The sequence below is a fragment of the Chiloscyllium plagiosum genome, unplaced genomic scaffold (genome assembly GCF_037043375.1).
Source record: "Chiloscyllium plagiosum isolate Xiang-an unplaced genomic scaffold, Cpla_swu_hap1 HiC_scaffold_35, whole genome shotgun sequence".
NCBI classification, from domain to species: Eukaryota; Metazoa; Chordata; class Chondrichthyes; order Orectolobiformes; family Hemiscylliidae; genus Chiloscyllium; species Chiloscyllium plagiosum.
Genome location: NW_028270173.1, coordinates 45,710,268 through 45,734,979, shown reverse-complemented (window position 1 = coordinate 45,734,979; position 24,712 = coordinate 45,710,268). Strand labels below are relative to the sequence as shown.

At 39.8% G+C, this 24,712-nt stretch overlaps 1 protein-coding gene across 1 annotated transcript; it reads right to left on the bottom strand.

The window, feature by feature from the left end:
* Nucleotides 1–4,152: 4,152 nt before the first annotated feature.
* LOC148140755 (putative G protein-coupled receptor 139) lies at nt 4,153–15,134 on the bottom strand. The gene is made up of 2 exons (XM_087979025.1): nt 15,065–15,134; nt 4,153–5,057 (listed from the first exon to the last, which is right to left on the bottom strand). Exons 1-2 carry the CDS (start codon nt 15,132–15,134, stop codon nt 4,153–4,155), a joined length of 975 nt encoding a protein of 324 aa, XP_087835151.1.
* Between the last annotated feature and the right edge of the window lie 9,578 nt (nt 15,135–24,712).

Sequence of the window (24,712 nt, the reverse complement as noted above, 5' to 3'; positions counted from 1 at the left end):
CAAAACGTTTTTTAAACGGTGGCACAGTGGCTAGCATTGCTGCCTCACAGGGCCAGAGAGCGGGTTCAATTCCCGCTTCAGGCAACTGTCTGTGTGGAATTTGCACATTCTCCCTGTGTCTGCGTGGGCTTCCTCCCACTGTCCAAAAAATGTGCAGGTTAGGTGAATTGGCCATGCTAACTTGCCCGTAGTGTAAGATGAAGGGGTAAATGCAGGTGAAGGGGGCTGGGTGGGTTGCTTTTCGGAGGGTCGGTGTGCACTGGTTGGGCCGAAGGTCCTGTTTGCACACCGTAAGTAATCTAATCTAAACATTGCATTCTCAGCTTAACTTTAAAAATTGGTGTCAGCCCAGATAATGTGGTGAAGGTGCTCGCCCCCTGTGTACTGTTGTCTGTGCCATAATGTTTAAACTGATTCTAATCCAAAACATGAGTTTACAGAGTGTTAGATGGATTCATGCAGTTTTTGAGCATAGTACAATGTAACTCTGCAAGTACAAATGCACCACACAAACTTGTATGTGTGCATGTGTGTGTACGGTGGGTGGTTGTGAGTGCCTGTGAGAGAGAGTGTATATGTGTGTGTGTGAGTGTAACGGGGACTAAGTCTGTGAGAGGCTACATGTGTGAGTGTGTGTGTGACTGTAGGAGTGCGTGTGTGACTGGGGTGCTGGGTTGTGAGTGTCTGTGAGACAGAGTGTATGTTAGTGTGAGTGTAATGGGGTTGAAGTCTGTGAGAAGGTGCATGTGTGAAAGTGGGAATGTATGTGTGAGAGTGTGTGGGTGTATAGGAGTGTGTGTATCTAGGAGTCTGTGTGTGTTGGAGTGTGTGTACCGAACTTAGCTATTAGCCTGTGCTCTGCCTGTCCAGATTTGCGGAGAAAGTGAGGTCTGCAGATGCTGGAGATCAGAGCTGAAAATGTGTTGCTGGAAAAGCGCAGCAGGTCAGGCAGCATCCAGGGAACAGGAGAATCGACGTTTCGGGCATAAGCCCTTCTTCAGGAATGAGGAAAGTTTGTCCAGCAGGCTAAGATAAAAGGTAGGGAGGAGGGACTTGGGGGAGGGGTGTCGGAAATGTGATAGGTGGAAAGAGGTCAAGGTGAGGGTGATAGGTCAGACTGGGGTGGGGGCGGAGAGGTCGGGAAGAAGATTGCAGGTTAGGAATGCGGTACTGAATTCGATGGATTAGACTGAGACAAGGTGGGGGGAGGGGAAATGAGGAAACTGGTGAAATCCGAGTTCATCCCTTGTGGTTGGAGGGTTCCAAGGTGGAAGATGAGGCGCTCTTCCTCCAACCGTCGTTTTGTTGTGGTCTGGCGATGGAGGAGTCCAAAGACCTGCATATCCTTGGTGGAGTGGGAGGGGGAATTGAAATGTTGTCCTGATTTGTGCCTTGGAGGATGGTCACCCGATGGTCCAAGTTTGAATGTCATTGACCACTGAAGTATTCTACAACTGGGAGGGAACATTTCTGTCTGTTGATTGTTCTGCGGTGCCCATTCATCAATTGCTGTAGCCTCTGCTTGGTTTCACCAGTGTACTATGCCTCAAGGCATCCTTGCCTACAACGTATGAGATAGACAACATTCAATGAGTCGCATGAGCACCTGCCACTTATATGGTGGGAGGTGTCCCCATGCATATTCATGTCCACACTCTGACACATCTTGCAACACCTAACGTGACAGGGTTGTATGGAGTTTTCATGAAAGCCGGGCAGTTTGCTACAAACAATGATCTGTTTGAGGTTTAGTAGTTGTCTAAAGGCGAGAAGTGGAGGCGTGAGGAAGGTCTTGGCAAAGTGATCATCCTCATTGATAATGTGTTGCAGACCACGAAGAACATGGTGTAGTCTGTCGGCTCCTAGGAAGTACTGCACAACTGTCGGTTGCAGCACTTAACTGTCTCCTGATGAGGTCATTATCATTCCTTGCTGTGCCATGTCAGAATTGGCGGTCGATAAGATGAGCATCATACCCCACTCTTATGAAGGCATCCCTGAGTACTTCCAGGTGCCCATCACGTTCCTTCTCATTTGGACAGATCCAGTGTATGCGTAGGGCTTGTCCATAGGGGATGGCTGTTTTAATATGTTTTGGGTGGAAGCTAGAGAAGCGTAGCATTGTAAGATTCCTGTGGGATTGCGGTAGAGTATGGTGCTGTGGTGTCCATCCTTGACGGAGATACGCATGTTCAAGAATGATTCAGATATTAGAGTAGCCCATGGTGAGTTTGATGGTGGGATGAAACTTGTTAATATCACTGTGTAGTTTAATCAGTGACTCCTCGCCATGGGTCCAGAGGAAGAAAATGTCGTCAATGTACCAGGTATGTAGTGTTGGCTGGAGGTCCTGCAGAGAGAAGAAGTCTTGATAAAACCTGTGCATGAAGATGTTGGCATATTGGGGTGCGCATTTTATTCCCCATGGCTGTTCCATGTGTCTAGATGAAGATCTGGTTGTCAAAGGTGAAGACGTTGTGATCGAGGATTAAACAGAGGAGTTGTAGGACAGCGTTCAGAGATTGGCAGTTGTTGGTGTTGAGTACTGAGGCTTTTGCCATGATGCCGTCATTGTGGGGATGCCAGTGTAGAGTGCTGAAATGTCTATTGTGACGAAGAATGTTCCTAGTTTGATTGCACAGTGGGTGCTGAGTTTCTGTAAGAAATCTGTAGTGCCGCAGCAGAAGCTGGGATCCCCTGTACAATGGGTTTCAAGATGCCTTCGACATAGCCAAAGATGTTCTCATATAGTGTCCAATTGCCTGATACGATGGGACGCCAGAGAGGTTCTGACACAGGGTGTCGTGGCTTGGTACGATGGGATACAGAGGAGGAAGTGTTAGATGTCTTGAAACGCATGAAAATGGATAAATCAGTAGAGAGTGGTACATGTATGGAATGAGCTGCCGAGGAAGTGGTGGAGGCTAGTACAATTGCAACATTTAAAAGGCATCTGGATGGGTGTATGAATAGGAAGGGCTTGGAGGGATATGGGCCAGGTTCTAGCAGGTGGGACTAAATTGGTTTGGGATATCTGGTTTGCATGTGTGATTCAGACCGAAGAGTCTATTCCGTGCTGTAGGACTCTATGACTCTATCTTGTAAATGATGTTAGTTTTGCTGGTAGTATCTAATGTTTCCTTTAGGTTCATTCGTCACTGTTGATAGTTTTCTGTGTTGATAGATTTCTGGTCTACCATGATGCCAAGGCGTTGGGGTAATCTGGTAGTCATTTCTGATATGTCATTGATGGAACGTAATGTGGCTATATTTTTGGTTGTGTTGTGTCTGCTTGTTTGGGCTTGTTTCTGAGGAATCATCGGATTGTGTTTATTGGGTATCCACTTTTCTTGAAAATGTTGTAACCATGTTATTCTTCTGCTTTTTGTAGTTCGTGGGTGCTGCTGTGTGGTGTAGCTCGTTGAAATAATGTCTTGATGCAGCTCTGTTTGTGCGTGTTGGGATGATTGCATCTGAAGTTACGTATTTTGTATCTGATTGTTGTTTTTCTGTAGATGCTGTTTTGAAGCTCTTTGTTATCTGCAAATTCAACTGTCACGTCTCGGAATGGGAGTCTGTTGTCGTTCTCCTTCTCGTTTGTGAATTTTGTACCTGCCAAGATATTGTTGATGGTGTTGTTTGTTTCCTGTAATTTGGTCTGTTTTGTGATGACAAAGGTGTCATCTCTGTAGCGGACCCAAGGTATTGGGTTGGATAGATGAGACAGAAGCTTTTTCTAGCCTCTGCATTACTGCTTCCACTGCAAGACCTGATATTGGTGATCCCATGGGTGCTCTGTTCCTGAAACGTCTGAAAACACCCTTCACTCAGCGAGCTAATTTACATACTTATCAACCTGAGCTACAAATCTTCTCTGAACTTGGAAAGAAATTACACCAGAATTCTTTCATTTAAACAGATTCCTAGCGATCCCCATTCTAAGCGGGTCTCACAGATTAAGTCATCACTCAGAGTGATCTTCTTCCTCAATGATGTATTACGGAATTTATTTTTGAGCCCATCGACTAAATTTTCGAATATAGAATCTCGGCTGCAGCTACAATTGTCTTTGAGAGACCTGAGTGTACGTGTTAGTTGAGGTCAGATTTGTGAGGATAAAATCGCTCTTTTGACTCCATAAGTTTGCCAAGTTTATTTGATTATTTGAGTAATGAAAGCCAGACAATGTTTAATTATATTTTTTACCTCCTGTCTAAACTTTCTCTGAGACACTGCATAAATAAATGTGTTGGTACATGAACTTAAACAACTAAGCATATAACCAATTTGTTCCATAATAGTGAAAGAGTCATTATAAGTCGTTTCGAAAAACTGTACATCTGCAAATTGCACAATCAAGAAATATATGAAAATGACAATCCATAACATTATAAACTTGCCTGAAATGGCAAGCAGCAAAATGATGGATTTTCTTCGGTTGTTCACCTCTGGATCATTATTACTACCTGCAATGTGGTTACCTCGGAGACCATGTCTGATTCTGTTAGCCAATAGAATATACCTCGTGGTCAGACAATTGAGCACCAATATAAAAATAAAAGGAAGAAATGGTATTAAAAGGGTTTCAAGCCATAAAAATGCTATCCATAAGGGTGATTTATAGAAGCTTGACTTCACATAACAGGACCATGGCACGTTGTGAATTAACTCCCGTGGTTCGTAAATGAAGTATATTGGGATATTTTGCACACAACCTAAAGAGAAAACAATTGTTATCACCACAGCTGCAGTTTTCTCAGTACAATATTTTGCTCGAAGACTTTGACAACAAATTGCAATGAATCGATCAAATGTGAAAGTGACAGTTATCCAAACAGAGCAATCAATGGAAATAAAAAGTAAGGTCATGTTGAGACTGCAAATGGGAGTAAAGTTCAGAAATGTATAAGGAAAATACGCATCTTTAATTTCGTACAGTATTACTTCAAGTATCAGGATCATTAGATCAGCTACTGCCATAGCCATCAAGTATCGAGTTATGCATTTAGAGAGACTGCATTTGCCACGAGACAGAATGACAATTGTGACTAGATTAGCTGTAAAAGAAAGAGAACGTATTTAGTAAAATTATCAAAATTGAAACATAGTGAGACAACAATGGTGTGCCTGAAAATGTATGTTTTCTTTCTTTATCTGCATTGTGTAAACTAACTGTATATCTCAAGATAATTAACAAAAACAACAGAAATACGTCCATTCAGTGTTTCCCGAGAATTTAACAGCAAAAATAAGAATGCTGTTCGAAGCAACTAAACTGCTGACTCCCAAAGATTATCCATCATCTACAAATCCCACGTAAGAGTGTGATGAAATATTGCTCACTTACCAGGATGAATGTAGCTGCAAGTGTATTGTCGAAACCTGACACCACCGTAACAAAGCAGCCTGCCTGATTGGTATCACATCCAAAAACGCCCACTCATTGCACAACTCAGTGTAGCAGGTATGCAGCAGTGCGTACCATTTGCGAAATGCAGGGCAGAAATTCGACAATGGTCTTCAGACAGTTCCTTCCAAAATAACAGTCAATTCCATCAAAAAGATGGATCCCTCATAAGAAACTAATAAAGGGAGGCGAGTCTCGTGACCTGGGGCCAGATATTTCTACCATTGAAGAAAGTTTTTTTGAGAGAAGTAATGGCTCAGCTTTACTGGACTTTTAGGTTATTGGAGAAAGCACATCATTCATTTAAGTACTTTACTGCAATCTATTTACGTTATCACTCAGAAAGTGTCAGCATTTGAATGGGGCCCACCATAACACAAGGCTTTTGACACTACTCGGTAGGCGATTGCACAAGTAGTTCCCCAGCTGTATTGTACAGGACCATCCTTAAAATTGTAAGTACCTATGACAGACGATCTGCATGCTTGAAGTTTGTGGCAAAATCAGCCTGAGCAGCAGTCTCTGCTCGATCTCACCCACTTCTGAAATTGCCCAAAATTAGACTGCATTTGACTAGGGGCTGTTAGCATATTATTGTGTACCTGTGCAAAATGAAGGGACAATTGGAAAAGTTAAGACTATTTGAAGGCCAGAACTCGCCGTCTTGACTTGAGTGTTGCCCAAAAATGCCGCTAAGAGGATGGGACGAGCACAACAGAAGTCTAAAGCCGAATGGTAATGGCACATTTCAAAAGCGTAGCCAAAGGGACGAGTCCCTACAAAAATATTGCCAGTAATACTGACGAAACTCCATCACCTGGCCCTATTCCCAATTCGCTGATATAATGAGGGTTTCCTTTAGAACATTTGAAAACATAAAAGCAAAGTGTACTTTATTAACTAAATGTCATTGCAACCTTTGGTATTGGAAACTATCACTGGAAAGTTACAGTGTTTAACTCAAACAAACAGACAATACAGAAGACGAAGGTATTGATGGATCCAGTGATTTGGCAGACTTAGCATCTGTCACCTGCTTTAGAAGCAGAACATAAGGTGCTGCATATTTTCACTGACTCCTGGGCTGTTGCCAATAGTATGCCAGTTTAAGTGACAATATGGTAGACCAACAAATGGATGATGTATGGATACACTTATGCAGAGAATCTTGGTGGAACAAGTTCTGCAAGGAGCACAATAACTCTCCATAAGTGTACGTCATGTTAATGCCCATATCAGGAACATCTCTGAAATGGTTTGCACAATGACACAGTTGATAGCTTTACAAAGATGCACATTGCTTGGTGAACTACAGAAGAAGAGCTTAAACAATTTTACATGTGGTCACATACCCAGTCTGGATATTTGGATACCTCAGGTACCAAACAAAGTGTTGTGGAGCGAAGGATTCTTCTGATCCATGACGTTGCTCACAAAGTATTGGACCAATGCAAATCCTCCCAGCAGGTGAAACATGTCCTCCTGCAGAGGAGGAATTTAGCATCTACTCATAAAGACACAAAACCTGACTGGACTCGGCCAAAGGACTTTATGGTTCATTTAATATATTTTGACGAAGGTAAACAGCTATTTGGGCCTCGTGATTCTGTACAACTGTTACACCGACAAATTAAACCTGTACAATAAAAGGGCCATATGCCCTGATTTTATGATATAGGGAGCCAATGGAAATACAAACCGATAGTGGGTCACTTTTCGCAGTCCAAGCAATGTAGCAATGGGTTCTTGACAATTGGAATCCAATGAAACATTGTGTTATGTATTTTGCAAAGGCAGCTATTAGTAAAACATATGAAAGGCGTTGTTAATAAACATATTAAATTAAGCTCAAAAGTAGGCTACAGGTGCTTCCACAATTAGAATACGACCTGAAAATCCGACCCCAACATGGGGTAGCAAACTCCTACGTAATTCCTGAGGACAGTTAGTTGATGACAATAATTGTGTGACCGATTCACATCTCAACAAAAGTATGGATTCACCCGTCGGTGGGATGAATATCAGATCTCAAATTCATAAAATAAACTTTTCTTGCAGCTTACTGAAGATGTGGCGATTCATGTGGTACCTATGTGTCCTCCTGCATTCTGTAACACAAGATCTTCTATTACCTGAACACTTTTGCGAAAGGATGGAATCGAGAGTTGGGAATTGTAAGACTGATCACTGAACACAAGACAATTTTAATTGTCCACCGAATGATCTGTGCAGTATGCCGAACTTTACCAATGCATGAAATGACACCAGCATTCTTCTATGAGATCTGGTACATTGACCCGTCCAGAATTCAAAGTATAATCCCAGGTTATCCTACAAATCAGGAGGGCAACTTCAGCACCCTCATTTAACTGCAACAAATTGACTGATAATTGCACTTCACTACTGAATAGAGGCATGGTTATGACTTTCTGTACACAATGCTTCAGGAAGATGCTACGTAGCAGTCATAGTGTGATGTCACAATTGGAAATAGTGATTGGTATTTATGCCAACATATTACATAGATAATGATGTCCAAACCACCATAAGGGGCACTGTAATGGGCCACATATTGGGATCCACATAAAGCCATACCGTTGCTCTATCTTCAGCAGTCATTGAACTTCTATACCCGATTATTCAATCTATCTATTGTTTTAACTATGACAGGAGAGATAACCCATGTAAATCCCCGTTGCCACTATTTATACGTAAGACTGACATGAGAAAAGTAGGGTAGAGGAAATATAATGTCTCTGTTATAGTTGGGGCAGAGCAGTAATATATGCATTAAAGTCCATGGATTTTAAGTTTCTGCAAAAATTATTTTGCTTAGTTTGGGAAAATGACCAATGAAGCAATTAAATTATTTGCTGCGTAGAACAAACCATTAGCCTACAGAAAATTATCAGATTACTTTTACACAAACTTAGTTTGGAAATTTGTTGATAACGCCGCTTGTGTCATGTATCACGCCTAGTCGAATCTCGGTGCTGAACTTAACCGATATATTATAATGTGTAAAAGCTATATTTTAAGCCCAAAACTGCACAACAACCTTTGATTTCTTCATAACGGATTACTAATGACTTGTACGAGTGCGTACATATTCCATTTCTGCAAGTAATTTATAATGCACCCCAGCTTACATGACATTTCACAGGTTTATAAAAAACAAGAAACAAACAATACAAAATAAATTAAAAATTGGATACCATTAGAACGAGACAATAACGTGCAAAATACATTTTATTGCTATCCTGAGACTTGTTGCCTTGGAGTCAATTATTTCATCTCGCCCATTCTAAATTAATGCTTAATTTATTGAAAGCTTTTTGCAATGCTACAATATGTAATGCGACTTCTTTGGTTTTAAATAGTACACAACATCAAATATGGGGTCAGTTTATCACTCTGCTCCATTGAACTGGGATAATATTGTGGACAACATTATCTCGTGGCAAATGCTTGTTGGGAACAACGAGACCCACCAGGAAGATGATTGTAAGGAACAGCCATAAGGTCTAATATGTCCCTTCCATACCTCTAGTTTTGAACCATTACATTGCAACATATCTCGAGTGGACCAAAGTGCCAATCAGTACAGATTATTTCAGGAAATTGACACTAATCATGCATATGATTGACAAGCACATAAAAGAGAGACAATGCACGTGTCAACTCCAGTAGGACAACATTTATGTTATCACTGATGTAATTAGACATAAACACAATGTAATCAAATCATTGTACAGCATCAGCAGATTAGCTGTCATTTGGCAACAGTTCAATATGGCTTCTCATGGCAAGAAACTGCCTTAATTTACGGTCATGACCAATTGATTTGCATAGTTGACAATTTAAAAGCCCTTGTTGTGCATTATCAGTGCAAAATATTTAAGATGTTGTCACCTGCAATTTCAGCAGTACACTCGTTCTTATCTCAACGTTTATTACATTATTGTTAATTGTGCTTTGCTTGTCTTATATACCTTGGTAATGGCGTGCAAACTTCATTGCATGCATAACCAACTTGTGGCAATTGAATAATATGTATGCATTTTTAAGAGGGGTTCATAAGAGGGTTTTCAAGCTATCAAAGAGTGATCTGTAGTTTGGGCGTAAAAATAATGCCTTGAAAAAATCCATAAAGGTGAGTGTTAAGGGATAATTGGACATGACACAAGCAATTGAAACAAATTGGAAAAATATATGAAAATCGACCGAGTGTAAAAACAAAGTTAGCTTTGGCGAGGAGCTAACTGCATAACATTTACTATCTGTTGGAACCACTCATTAATACACTTAACACGGAGCCACTGATGGTTTTAAATTGTTTTCTGGAATGTCTATAATAATTTAAAATACTACGAATATGGTTATACAGTACATAATATCAGCTTTGTAGCAGCATTGATATCACGTGCCTAGCACTGCTCGTAGGACTTTCATGAAAATACATTATTTTATGCAGTTAACATGGGGCCACCCAGGCATGTTTGCAATGCTGTGTCTAGAGACGTACTGAATGTACGAAAAAATGATGATACATTCAGAACAGTATTAATATCAGGGACATCGTCCTACATAATGGACTTTCACCATCAGACTGGGATTCATGAGACCAGTGTTATGGAATGTAAGATGGAGGTCCAGTGCCGCTGTCGTTGAAGTTCCTGCCGAGCAGGAAGAAATTTTGAGGCTCACTTTTTAAATGTGCATGTAGTAGCTTGAGTTAAGTATTTAGCTTTTGTAAATTATATAAAAAGTAACGTTATATAAAATACACTGCCAATTATTTATTCATATATGTATTAAGTGTATTAATCCCAAAATTAGCTGCATTTTGAAACTATCTTGTTATCATTTCGAACAGATCTTAAATAACCCACCTTTGGCAGTTTCAGCCTAACAATATACCACTGCTATCAATTCTAAGTAAGTAACTTCTAGGTAGCATCGTATATTTGTATTCTGTAAATTGCCTTCTCATTCACCGAAAATTGCATTGTATAAATATCAATTCTCATTCTATCAGTTTCTGAATTTGTAGATAATTGAATGCCGTCGTACTCTGTACTCCAGTCATTCTCTCCATTTCTGTGTTTCATTTCCCTGCCTAGTATGTCAGTCACAGAATTTGTGTATCTCTGGGTTTTGGTTAAAACTTTGACGTTTTCCAACAAAAGAAAATCGGAATTTGATGGAGGTAAATGTGTTCATATTAAGTGTCTTATGTATGCAAGTTCATAGAGATCCTCTCAAAGGTCTTGGTCTTAATGACTTTTGACTGACCAAGATGAATATTGCAAAACCGCTTTGAAATTCAAGACAACATTCAAAAGTAACTAACAGTTTTTGAAGCAAATCAACTTCCAAGGTCTACAACTTGAGAAGTATGGCAAGTATGAGATGAATTTGTCCACACAGAGCTTGCAATTTGCCTTGGCTACTTAATGCATAGAGCAGGACACATTTCTGAAGCTATCTCTTTCTCTACAGGATACAAATTGTTTTCTGTTACTTTCATAGAAACAAATGATCAGCTGGATTCTATCATCAATTCTGATAGCCGGCAGATTTTACAATTTTCACCCAATGATAAACTGATGCAGTTCTACATGCCTTTCAACTCTTGTGTGCTGATAACTTACGTTCATTTACAGATAAGGGAACGGCAGACATGGTTCAGGAACTGAAAAAACGCTCTGATAGCCATTTCCCGAGACAAAAGAAAAAAAAACCTGTAAATTGTCTGCAGCTTTGGGGTAAATGAGTCCAGCAAGAACACAGTATACTGCCAGTTTGCGTATATGGACAAGGAGAATAAGTTCGGATGAATTTCCATGAGTGTTTTTTCGGTGTCCCGTGAAAGCAGCAACATTAGTTCCATATTAGCCAATACAAAGCCCCAAAATTGCCTTCGATTTATCAACCAAAGCATTATGTTTTGTGGCTAAAATCAGTACACTGAACATTCTGAAAATATTTGCATTTTTGTATCTTTCATGAGACTTGGCATTGTGAGTTGTTGGTTATTCATTTTCTAAAATTAATAGATGATAACTCAGTAATACACGTCACAAAATCGTTGGATTATGACCTTTGCAGTTGTTATTCATAAAACAGGGAGCAGATAAAATGTCGGAACTAGAGTAAACCGTTTGTCGTTTTGAAATGGTGTTATTATTCATTCTGATCATCTGTCACCATAAAACTCAGTTCTCTGTTCCCACACTTACCCCATGCCCTTTGATGTCCGAGAATTACATTCATATTGAGTTTATAGATGTGCCTATTAGAGAAGGAGAAAAAAAAAACTTGACTTTCTCTTGAGAAATAAGGCAGGGAAAGTGACTGAGATGTCAGTGGGGAGCACTTCGAGGCCAGTGGTAATTCTATTACTTATTGGACGGTTATGGAAAAGAATTGATCTGATCTCAAAATTAAAGTTACAAATTGGACTAAGGTCAATTTTGATGACATTCAGCAAGAGGTTTCAAATGTTGCTTGGGTGAGGCTATTCGCATATAAGTGAATGATTGGCAAGTGGGAGGGCATCAGAAATGAAATTACCAGAGTGCAGAGACCGAATGTTCCTTTTAGTATGAGTGGAAAGGCTGTTAATTGCAAGGAATGTTTTCTGACTAGATAAATTGATAAGAGAACTTGGAAAAAGTAGCGAGTTTTGGGAAGATTTGTAGCTCAGTTTGATGTTCTGGATGTAGGTTTGCTGGTTGAGTGGAAGGTTCGTTTCTCAGACCAGACGTTTTGTCACTATACTAGTTAACCCTCTAGGATATTATTTAATATGGTGATGAAACATTTGAAAACGAACCTGTCAGCTCAGCAAGCGAACTTACATCCAGAACTTGGAAACTTCAGTAGGGATGTCTTGAACAATGTTCATAACATAGAGGAAGTGTTTCGGGAAAACTTAATATGCATAAAGGTAGATACCTGTCCAGTTCACAGCTGGTCACGGTCAGGTGCATCCCAGAATTCTCTACGAATCTAGAGAAGTGATTGTTCACCCCTTGCTGAGATACTTACATCATGGGCGGCACGTGGGCGGCACGGTGGCCCAGTGGTTAGCACTGCTGCCTCACAGCGCCTGTAGACCCGGGTTCAATTCCCGACTCAGGCGACTGACTGTGTGGAGTTTGCACATTCTCCCCGTGTCTGCGTGGGTTTCCTCCGGGTGCTCCGGTTTCCTCCCACAGTCCAAAGATGTGCGGGTCAGGTGAATTGGCCATGCTAAATTGCCTGTAGTGTTAGGTTAAAGGGGTAAAGGTAGGGGTATGGGTGGGTTGCGCTTCGGCGGGTCGGTGTGGACTTGTTGGGCCGAAGGGCCTGTTTCCACACTGTAAGTAATCTAATCTAATCTAATCTAATCAATAGCCACGGGTGAGGTGCTAGAAGACTGGAGTTTGGCTGAGGTGGTTTTGTTATTTATGAAAGGTAGTAATGAAAAGCCAGGGAAGAGGAGACCGGTAATCCTGACTTTAGTGGTAGGTAAGTTGTGGGAGGGATTCCATGGGACAAGATTCACATGTATTTGGAAAGGCTTAGACTTAGTAGGGGCAGTCCACATAGCGTTGTGCATGGGAATCCTTTCTCACTAACCCTGATTGCGTTTTTGAAGAAGTGACAAAGAAGATTGAAGGTGGTGGACGTTACCTGTATGGTTTTCAGCAAGTGGGTTAACAAAGTTCTGCATGGCATGTTGGTTAGCAATCTTACATCACATGGGATCGAAGCGGAGCTAACTACTTGGATACAAAATTGCTTTGAGTTAGGAAACAGTGGGTGATGGTGAGAAGTTGTTTTTCAGACTGCAGGACCGTGACCAGCTGTGTGCCACAAGGATCATTACTGGATCAACTGTTTTTTTTTTGTTATTTATCTAATTGACGTAGATGTGAATAAAAAGGGTGTACTGTAGTTAGTAAGTTTCCAAATGACTGAAGTATTGTTGGTGTAGTAGCAGTGAAGCAGGCTATATAAGAGTACAGATGTGTTGAAACTTCAAGGAATGACTGACCATGTTTAATTTAGAGAAACATGACGGATTTCATTTTGAAAAGGTAGCACTTATTGACTTAATGATAGGGTACTGCAGATTGTTGCCGAACAAACAGATCGTGGGGTGCAGATTAATAGTTCCTGAAAGTGGATTCGCTGGTAGACAGGATAGTGAAGAAGGCATTTGGTGCACCTGTCTTTATTGGGTAGCGTTTGAGTATAAGTGACGGGATGTCATGTTGCAGCCTTACTGGACATCGATGCGGCCATTATTGGGGATGCAAGTCTGGTCTGTCCGCTATTGGAAAGATGTTCTTGAACTTGAAAGGGTTTAGATATGACTTATAAGGATTTTACCAGAGTTGAAAGCTATTGAATGAGTCCAAATAAGCTGGGTCTAATTTTCTTGGAGAGATGGAGACTGAGGATGATCTTTCGGCGGAACTGTATATCAGACGATCATAAGGTACATGTGCAATGTTTATAGGCAAATTCTGCTTCGCGGGTTCATGAAGTCCAAGACGAGAAGGAAAAAAAAAGACAAAAGGGGAAGGATTTAAAAGGGAGGTAATGGGCAACTTTCTCATACAGAGGGTGTTATGTGTATGGAAGGATCAGCCAGTAGAATTGGTGGAGGCTGGTACAACTAAAATATTTAAATGGCATCTAGATGGATACATGAATAGAAAGGATTCAGAGGGATATGGATCAAATACTGGCAATGGGAGTACATCAATTTTGGATATCTGATCGATGCGGACAAGTTGAACGGGAAGCTCCATTTCTGTGTTGTGAGACTATATGACTCTATAACCACGTCCATCTCGTGTTCGGGGGAAAAAAGTGAATGTCTTTGTTCCCTAAATCACCACTTTCTCTGTAAGTAAATTGCTTCTTATGCCTGCTTCAAATGATCTACTCTGCATCCCGGGCCTGTGAACCTTGAATCCGAGGCCATTGATTTATTTCTTGCATTCACGAAGGTACATGGGATGTTGGTCATATATGGCTTATCATTGTATTTAATAAGAAGATTAAACTTTTACTATTCATGCTATTATGACACAATTAGTCAAATTGTGGAAAGAGAAAGAACAGTACAGCACACAAACAGGCCCTTCAACCCTCCAAGTCACATGATGCCATTCTGAACTAAAAACCAGTCACATTCAGACGGTCCATTTCCAATTATTCAGGACCTGTTCATATATCTCCCAAGATGCCTCTTAAACATTGTTACTGTATCTGCCTCCATCTTTTCATCTGCCAGCGCAGTCTAAGCATTTAACACCTACTGTACAAAGGAAACTAATGCTTATAGAAATTTCAATTAAATATTTTCACAAGCTTATATTCACAAACGTCATATAAATAGACCGACTTGTATTTGTGAATGACAATGTATTATTTTTACATTTCTGAGGATAAAGTAGAAAATCTTGATTAGTTCTACTCTGTCTATTTTTCATTTATATTAACATCAGTGTAAGTGACTAGTATAGGCGTACATAATGGTGATATGTTAATCTTTGCCAAGAACACCATCACCAATTTACCAGTCGTAATTGCTTAATATCTCATCAAGAAAATATGGCTTGATATCGAGAGAAATACTCATTTTAAATGTCTTACCAGGTACTCCAATCACTGCAATAATAGGGTAGTATACGTTTTCAATCTGTATGATAACTGGTTGACCCATTTCTGAATAAAGACGTTTCCTCTGCGTCTTAGAAACATGCACACCGTCTTTTCATTTGGAAATAAAATTTGCATTTATAACCGCCAGGATATATAAGTGACTTCAAAACACATGCGCTGTTTGTCATTAGTTGAAATGACAACAAGATTTGTTTGAAGCTCTATAGGCCAAGGATTACGTCAATTGGCAGTGATGCTCCCCAGGCAATTTGGAAGGAGATTATAATTCTTTTTTACTCTGCAACAAACATGTATTTCGCCATTCTTAATACTAAAAACGTTAGTACAATATCTCTTATGCTGTCCTTTGATCGGATAGTGGATTGGATTTTCGACATGTGGAAAAAGAACTTTTCCATATATGGCATATTGAATGAAATGATTCATTGTTTTTCTGATGATCTTTTTAAAAATAGTTATAGCATTTACACGCCCACTCTAATAGATTTGTGCACATTTTGGTTTGTTCAGTGTGGAATAATGCTGTAATATCAGACACAATACCTGAAATTTAAATCTAATTAAGCTGGATGGCTGTTCCAAGGGGCAGAATTCCTGCAAAACCCAAGAAGTCTTACGTATTCAATTCATTGTTACTAAATTTGCCTAAAAGTAAATCAATACATGTCCCCGGAGTGTGCAGGCATTCTTGTGAACTACTGGGCATTTTTCAATAGATTATCATATTATCACATAATATTTTTCACATCAAAAGTGGATTAAAGATCTCAACCCTATGTTTTAATGACCAAATTACTTGCACAGGTCAGCTTGACAACCTTAGTTTTTTTTTTATTCAAGAGCGTTGATTCTCTTGTCAATCAAAGTCAATTATTATTACTCTCCAAATAGATTAAAAAAAAATGGCTGGATAGGCTGGAGACCTTATTTACTGGAGTGAAGGACATCGAGAGGTGACCTTGTCAAAGTCTTTTAAAATAATGAAGATTTTATTGATAGTTATCTTTTCCCCAGGAGTGGCATTTTAAGACTCGGGGGCACAATTTTAGGAAGAGAGAAGAAACATCAAAAAATGGGTGCATTTTTTTACACAAAGGATGTTTCACATGTGGATGAACTTCCTGAGCAAGGTATGGATGTCACCGTCACAATGTTTTCAAGACATTTGGATAAATAGATGAATAGGGAAGGTTTGGAGAGATATGGGCCAGGAGCAGGCAGATAGGACTAGGTTATCTTGGGTCGTGTAGGGCATGGGCTGGCTGGACGGAAAAATCAGTTTTATGTGCTGTATAACTCTATGACATGTAGAACATCGTGTGCTGTTCGATTGTAACAATTAATGTTTCTTCATTTCTAGAAAAATCCAGCATATGCAACAATTCTGTCGCTGTGTTGACATTTACCAACACATAACTAATAAACTGATATCCAATGAACTGATTTCTGTGCACATTACATTGTTATGTGGAAAAGTGTAGAAGGGTCCCTGATATACATTTGAGAACACGAACATTAAATAACTGCATGCAATATAAATTTTAAGAAATAAAAATTGTCCGTGGATGAGGAAATAGACGTTGGTATCCAGTAGACACATCATTAAAATGATCAATCAATATTAAGAAAATAGTTGTTGGAAAGAGTGTTTGATTAATGCACGAATTAAATGAAAAGAAAAGCACTATTCAGGAATGTTGTACTGCTTCGATAGGATCTGACCAGCGTGCAGTTCTGAGGAGGGGTCACCAGACCTCTAACATTAACCTTGATTTCTCTTCACAGATGCTGCCAGACCTGCTGAGGTTTTTTCAGCAACTTCTATTTTTGATTCTGAATTACAGCATCCACAGTTCTTTTGTGTTTTCTCTGTGATTCTTTTTAGCACAATGTGGGAAATACAGAATGCTCTTGTTATGGAAAATAATATGGGCATTATTAATTATGGATGATTTTCTATTGGTCCAAACAATGATGGAAAACTTTAAAAATAAGAAAAAATGATCGTTCGTGTGTCCTTCCTTCTTGATGACAAAAAAGAAATGACATGAGCCACTATAATGTAATTTTAATGACTGTGAGATATCATGATAGAAATGGAGCTTTGGTGGTACAGTAAGCGCTTATATGACTGAAGCCTGGAATTATTGTGTACGATTTTATGATGATAGGTTGACCAGACCAGTCTAGTTTTCACTGTCATTGCAAAGAGTGTTGGGCAACAAGTATAGAAGAACCTCAACAGGTTTGACAATTTGTCCGCAGAAAGAATAATCCTCTTGTGTTTCAGTTCCGATTTAGGTGGCACTGTTTTAAAATTAACCCAATTTCAGGGGGTGAGAGGATTTTTTTCTCTCAAAAAGTTGGGCAATGCTGGAATAGTCTGGCTCAGCCGTTAGTGGAGTTAATTCTTGAGACAGTGATGAATTCATTCTCGTCAGACATTATGAAATCAGGACAGACATGAATTTCCAGTTAGAAACTAAAACAGACCAGTCACGAAAATATGAAAGGTAGAAAGGACCTTGATTCGGAAGATAATAAAACATAAACATTTTAATTGTCATTAAGAAGTATTAGATATAATTAACATGAATTTATATATCCTGTAATGTCATCCACTCCCAGACAGCAGAAAAACAAATTAAAAATAATGTAGGCTTCGTTACGACTTGATGTAATAATTGTTTGCGACTGTCTCCTTGTAGATTAACAGTTTTGACTGACAAGTATAGTCTTAAGGATCAGTCATAGAGTCATCAAGATATATGACGTGGAAACAGATTCTTCTGTCCAACCCGCGTATGATGACCAGATATCCTCTACTTATCCAATCCTATTTTCCAGCATTTTGTCATACCCCTCTCAACCAATCCTAGTGATTTACCATCCAGATGAGGCTTGAAATTGCGAGATTTAAAAAAAAAATCAAGAATGGTGCATCATTATAAATATTGATAATAATCACATCAGCATAAAAAGCATTACATTTCAATGGAAGTCACACACCATCAAGAAAAGTCACTACTATGGGTATATTTTGGAGACTAAACGTGTTTTTCCTGGAAACAAATCAGAACTTCTTTGGAATAGAGCGAGGATGTAACCAGCAGTTAATGTGGAGATCAGGTATATGTGATATACTTGGAATTTCCAAAGGCTTTGTTAAAGTCCAATAGAAGAGAATAGTGTGCAAAATGAAAGCGCATGTAACAGTTGTGCAATAGTGTGTTGTGACCTGTTGTATTGTGTGCAGTTTTGGTATCCACACCTGAGCAAGGATATTCTGGCAATGGAGACAACGTAATGAACGTTCAGTAGTTTGATTCGTGGCATGGCCGGACTGATGTACAAAGAGAGATTGGATTGGTTAGGATTTCTTCCATTGGAGTCAGAAGATTGGGGAAGAGGAAGAGAGTGGATCCTATGGAAACCTACAGAATTGCGAAGTGATAGGGTCAACAAACGAAGGATATTCCTGATGACTGGGGAATCCAGAATCAGAGGTTAGAACCAATATGGGTTAGGACATTATGGCTGACAAGGAGAACAATTTCTTCACCCTAAGAATGGAGTGTTTTTTTTGGGGGTGGGGCAAGCTGCTGGAGTTTGGTATGAAATTATCTACCATAGAAAGCTTTTGAGGCGAAATCTTTGAATGTTATCAAGAAGGAGATGTCTAGGTTTTTAAGACAAAGGGATTAACGGGACTTGGGTGAAAACAGCAACTTGGTACTAAATTGGTTGATCAGCCATGACCACCTTGAATAGCAATACAGCCTCGAAGACTTCAAAACCATTCTCCTGCTTCTTCTTCCCTCCCTACTACCCTCATATTTCTGCATTTCAGAAAATAAAGAACAGATAATGTGTTTGAAACTTCAAGTGAAGTTCTGGAAACCTGAAGTCAGAGGCAAATTTTAAATCAAAATTAGAAATGTTCGCTGGATTAAGCAGGTGTGGTTAGGAATTTCGATCTCAACACTTAATAAATTACACCTAAGACCCAGAAACGGAATATACTTTATTCATAATTGTTGACATTAGAAGTCTTTTGATTACAAACAAGCAAATATTATCTATATTAGAAACAGTGAACACTTCTGAATGTGAAGTGTTCTAGCCTGTCCAAAGAACTTTAGAATATTTCTCTGATTTTCTGTGAACACTTTCATTTTGCAATCTATGATTTACTAAATGATAGATTCATGCTAACAATCAAAGCACAAATACATATAACTGCTTAACTTGTTATAAATCAATACTGTACTATCTTTTCAGGTGTGTTCTCATCTGTCAGAATGTCTTTGATACTAATCATTTAATTAAGGTTATAGTCATATCGAAAGGATAGGAAAACACATATTTTAACTCTGTTCTGAACTTTGTCTGTGCTACTGCATAAATAAAGGTGTTCGTGCAGGGATTGAGAAGCTGAAGCATGTAGCCTACCTGCCCCATTACGGCAAGAGGATGTGAGAAATCATTGCCGAAATGTTGAGCGTCAGTGATATTTACACATATGAAATACAGATAGGCAGTCATCCAGAGAAGAACGAAACTGACCGATATAGCAACCAATAATATGATGGACTTTTTTCGGTTCTGTACTTCTGGGTCATATTGTTTCTCAATACTATTGCGACCACGAAGAGCCCTTCTTGTCTTACTGGCCACTAAAATATGATTGATGGTCAGAATATTGAATAGAAGAATCAAAATGAACGGGGTACATGGCGTTAATATACTATCAGTCCAAGAATATGCAACCCAAACCTTTGTGGTATAGAAACTTGCCTTTAAGTTGCAATACCAAGATGTGCTATTAATTATTTTCCCAGGTTCATATGCAAAATAAATTGGAACATTTTCTAAAATACATAATCCACATACTGTTGTGATGACGACTGCAGCTGTATATTCAGTACAATATTTCACTCTTAGCTTTGGGCAACAGATAGCCACGAATCGGTCAAACGTGAAAGCGACAGTAAACCAGACAGATAAATCAACAGCAATAAAACCCATGATGTGTTTTAGTTTACAGATAATTGAATAGTTCAGGAAGGAGTTTGGGAAATATATGTCATTGATTTCGTACAGTATTATACTAAATATTAGCACTAATAGATCTGCTGCTGCCATAGCCACCAGGTACACAGTGATGCACTTGGATAGTCCACACTTTCCACGTAATAGAATTCCAATTGTTAACAAGTTGGCTGGAAGGCAAAAAAAAAAACAACAAAGAAATGGGTCACACAAATATGCAACATCGGAATCAATACATTTAAAACTGGTTGGTACGAAGTAGTCATATATTGGAAGTGACAATGGAAATTGTGTCTTTTATTTTGGTAAAAAATGATGCTGTCCCTGATTTTCTATACCTGTGAAGTCCTGGAGTTGGACTTCATGAATTTACAATAATTCTGAAATTGAATTCCAAAAAAAAGCTGACAAATGAACAATGAAATCATTCTGTCTCTCTCCATTTTTGCTCTTCCTGTCCACGAAAAGAACTCATTTGGCTGCATCAAAGCTGGCTTGTGGGAAAATGTTCGCACAAGCAGGTTATGGTTTTGGGTAAATTACTGATATCATGCCGCCCAGTTCAGCTGGAAAAAAGTCAACACTCTAACTCAATTTATCCAGGAAGGATATGGTAATTTTGACACAACGTTAAACAACGAATTTTAGTTCACTGCACTGCAGTACCAAGTACTCTCCACAAATGGGATATAGCAATTGCGTAATACAGTAACAGAGCCGCCGCTTACAGAAATGTATAATACGTTATTGGCAAATCCTTGTCATTGTAAAGAAAATTGCGTGCACCCAGACTTCCAAGTTATTGGTTCAACATATCAGTTCGCAACAAGGAGAACACTGGGTGTGCTGTAAGTCTTATTGCAAAATACTGAAGGCAGCGTGCGACATCAGATGCAATTTAGCAACTTGGCAACACGTAATTAGTAAACCCAAGTATGCTAATAGCTGCATTAATAATGAAGTTTAAAAAATCTGTAGGGTTCACTGAGTGCCTCCTTATATATCCTTCAATCTATCAATAGAAATAAAACGCTCTGGCATTGCACCTTTCTGATTCACGACCGTCATTGAACATAGATTTTCACTGCCTCATTCCTAGAATTTAAGGCAACTTCTTGCACTTGTCAGGCAGGGAGGAAAGGGTCGTGTGAGGGAGCCGTGGTTTAATAAGGAATTGGAATCCCTTGTTAAATGGAAGAGGGCGGCCTATGTAAAGATGAGGCGTGAAGGTTCAATTGGGGCGATTGAGAGTTATAAGGTAGCCAGGAAGGACCTGAAGAGAGAGCTAAGAGCAGCAAGGAGGGGACATAAAAGGTCCTTAGTTGGGAGGATTAGGGAAAACCTTAAGGCTTTCTATAGGTATGTCAGGAATAAAAGAATGACTAGGGTAGGAATAGGTCCAGTCAAGGGTAGTAGTGGGAAGTTGCGTGTGGAGGCTGAAGAGATTGGGGAGACACTGAATGAATACTTTTCGTCAGTATTCACTCAGGAACAGGACATTGTTGTCGATGTGAATACTGAGTCACAATTAAGTAGAATGGATGGCTTTGAGGTATGGAGAGAAGAGGTGTTGGAAATTCTGGAAAGGGTGAAAATAGATAAGTCCCCTGGGCCTGATGGCATTTATCCTAGGATTCTCTGGGAAGCAAGGGAGGAGATTGCAGAGCCATTGGCCTTGATTTTTATGTCCTCGTTGTCTACAGGAGTAGTGCCAGAAGATTGGAGGCTAGCAAATGTGGTTCCCTTGTTCAAGAAGGGGAGTAGGGATAACCCTAGTAACTATAGGCCGGTGAGTCTCACTTCTGTTGTGGGCAAAGTCTTAGAGAGAATTGTAAGGGATAGGATTTATGAACATCTGGATAGGAATAATGTGATCCAGGATAGTCAGCATGATTTTGTGAAGGGCAGGTCGTGCCTCACAAACCTTATTGAATTTTTTGAGAAGGTGACTAAGGAGGTGGACGAGGGGAAAGCGGTAGATGTGGTGTATATGGATTTTAGTAAGGCGTTTGATAAGGTTCCCCATGGTAGACTACTGCAAAAAATACGGAGGTATGGCATTGAGGGTGAGTTGGAGGTTTGGATTAGGAGTTGGCTGGCTGGAAGAAAACAGAGGGTAGTAGTTGATGGCAAAGGTTAATCTTGGAGTGCTGTCACTAGCGGTGTTCCGCAAGGATCTGTTTTGGGACCATTGCTGTTTGTCATTTTTATAAATGACCTGGAGGAGGGGTTAGAAGGTTGGGTGAGCAAGTTTGCGGATGATACGAAAGTCGGAGGAGTTGTAGACAATGAGGAAGGATGTGTCAGGTTACAGCGGGATATAGATAAGCTGCAGAACTGGGCAGAAAGGTGGCAAATGGAGTTCAGTGTAGCTAAGTGTGAGATGATTCTCTTTGGTAAGAGTAACAAAAAGATGGGGTACTGGTCTCATGGTCGGATACTTGGTAAGTGTGGATGAGCAGAGCGATCTTGGTGTCCATGTACACAGATCTTTGAAAGTTGCCACCCAGGTAAATAGTGCGGTGAAGAAGGCATATGGTGTACTGGCTTTTATTGGTAGAGGAATTGAGTTCTGGAGTCCTGAGGTCATGTTGCAGTTGTATAAGACTCTGGTGCGGCCACATCTGGAGTATTGTGTGCAGTTTTGGTCGCCATACTATAGGAAGGATGTGGAGACACTGGAACGGGTGCAGAGGAGGTTTACCAGGATGTTGCCTGGTATTGTAGGAAGATCGTATGAGGAAAGGCTGAGGCACTTGGGGTTGTTTTCATTGGAGAAAAGAAGGTTTGGGGTGACTTGATAGAGGTGTACAAGATGATTAGGGGTTTAGATCGGGTTGACCGTGAGAATCTTTTTCCACGTATGGAGTCAGCTATTACAAGGGGGCATAGCTTTAAATTAAGGGGGTGGGGGGGGGGGGGTGGGGTGGGGTAGGTATTGGACAGGTGTTAGGGGTAGGTTCTTTACTCAGCGAGTCGTGAGTTCATGTAATGCCCTGCCAGTAGCAGATGACTCTCCCTCTTTATTGGCATTTAAGCGGGCATTGGCTCGGCATATAGAGGATCGTGGGCTCGTGTAGTTTAGGTGGGCTTGGATCGGCGCAACATCGAGGGCCGAAGGGCCTGTACTGCGCTGTATTCTTCTATGTTCTATGTTCTATGTTCTTGCTCAATTGCATATAATTTTCATTTAGAAAATCTCAACCTTCGAATCGAACAGCTTCTTAATATATTTCTACAGCAATGTCGAAACCATCGTTAATTTAAATCAAACAGTTGAATCTGATGTTCCCTTTCAAATTCCACCGCAAAAACAAAACCTACATTATCACATACTTTGAAGTCCTCAGAATGTCTCCCTTTTCAATTACATTATTCCTGGTCTCACGTGTTTATATAAGACATACTAGATCTGACAAAGCAGACCTTTGATAGTTACAATAAAAGTGTTAGCATCAGGTTCAGATTGCACATTAGGTTTAGATTATACAAATATTGTTTATGTTTTATGGTTGTTTCAAAGGACAATAAAATAAGAAGATGAACAGACGTATGTTTTTCTTCCATGTTTGTGTCATATACTGATATCTCATTTCATCCATTATTGAAATGTTGGTTTTCATTTAAAAATGTTGAACTTTTAAACTATGTATATCCTCCTCTGAATGTAAGATACTGATTTATTAGCGGCAGCTCGTCAAATATTACAGCATTGTCTATGTTTGGACAGCGCATGATTTCTTCTATTTCAGCAAACAAATACACGGCTAATAAAATAAAGGTGATATTGATCGAAGAATACCTCATAGTTTGAATGTCACCAAAAATAATATGCAGACATAGAGCGACAGGCAACACAATATTTTGAGAAGCGTACAAGAACATTATGATTGCATCTTCAGAAAAATACCTTCAACAGATTAATGAGAGTCAAAGAGTCATACAGCATGGAAACAGTCCTTTCAGCACAAATCTTCAATGCTGACCACATTTCCTAAACTGACATTGTCTCATGTTCCTTGAAATATTCCCTATCCATGTAACTGTCCAAATGTCTTTTAAATGTTGTAATTCTACACTTTCCTCGACCACACTCTCTGGCAGCTTGTTCTATATATGAACCAACCTCTCTGTGAAAAATTACTTCTCACGTCCCTTTCAATCTTTCCCCTCTCACCTTAAGTATAGTTAGAAATCACACGACACCAGCTTCTAGTCCAACAGGTTTATTTGGAATTACAGTATAAGCTTTAGGAGCGCCGCTCCTTTGTCAGGTAGGTAGTTGGGCAGATTCATTCTCCACTAGCTACCTGATGACAGAGCAGTGCTCCAAAAGCTTGGGCCCCTAAACAATATAACCTGGACTATAACTTGGTGTTTTATGATTTTTAACTTTGTCCATCCCAATCCAACACGGACACTGCTACACCTTAAACACATGGCTTCTAGTTTTGGAGTCACCTGACTTGGAGAAAATACCTTGGCTGTTCACCTTATGTATGCCCGACCTGATTTTCTAAAATTTTATAACGTTAAGCCTCAGAGTCCTGTGCTCTGGAGAGAAAG

Excerpts from the sequence above, each read along its gene's own strand:
- LOC148140755 (XM_087979025.1), bottom strand. The coding sequence starts at position 15,134 with ATGGGTCAACCAGTTATCATACAGATTGAAAACGTATACTACCCTATT. Across the intron at positions 5,058-15,064 it reads TGCAGTGATTGGAGTACCTG|CTAATCTAGTCACAATTGTC; the intron begins GTAAGACATTTA and ends TTTCTTTTACAG.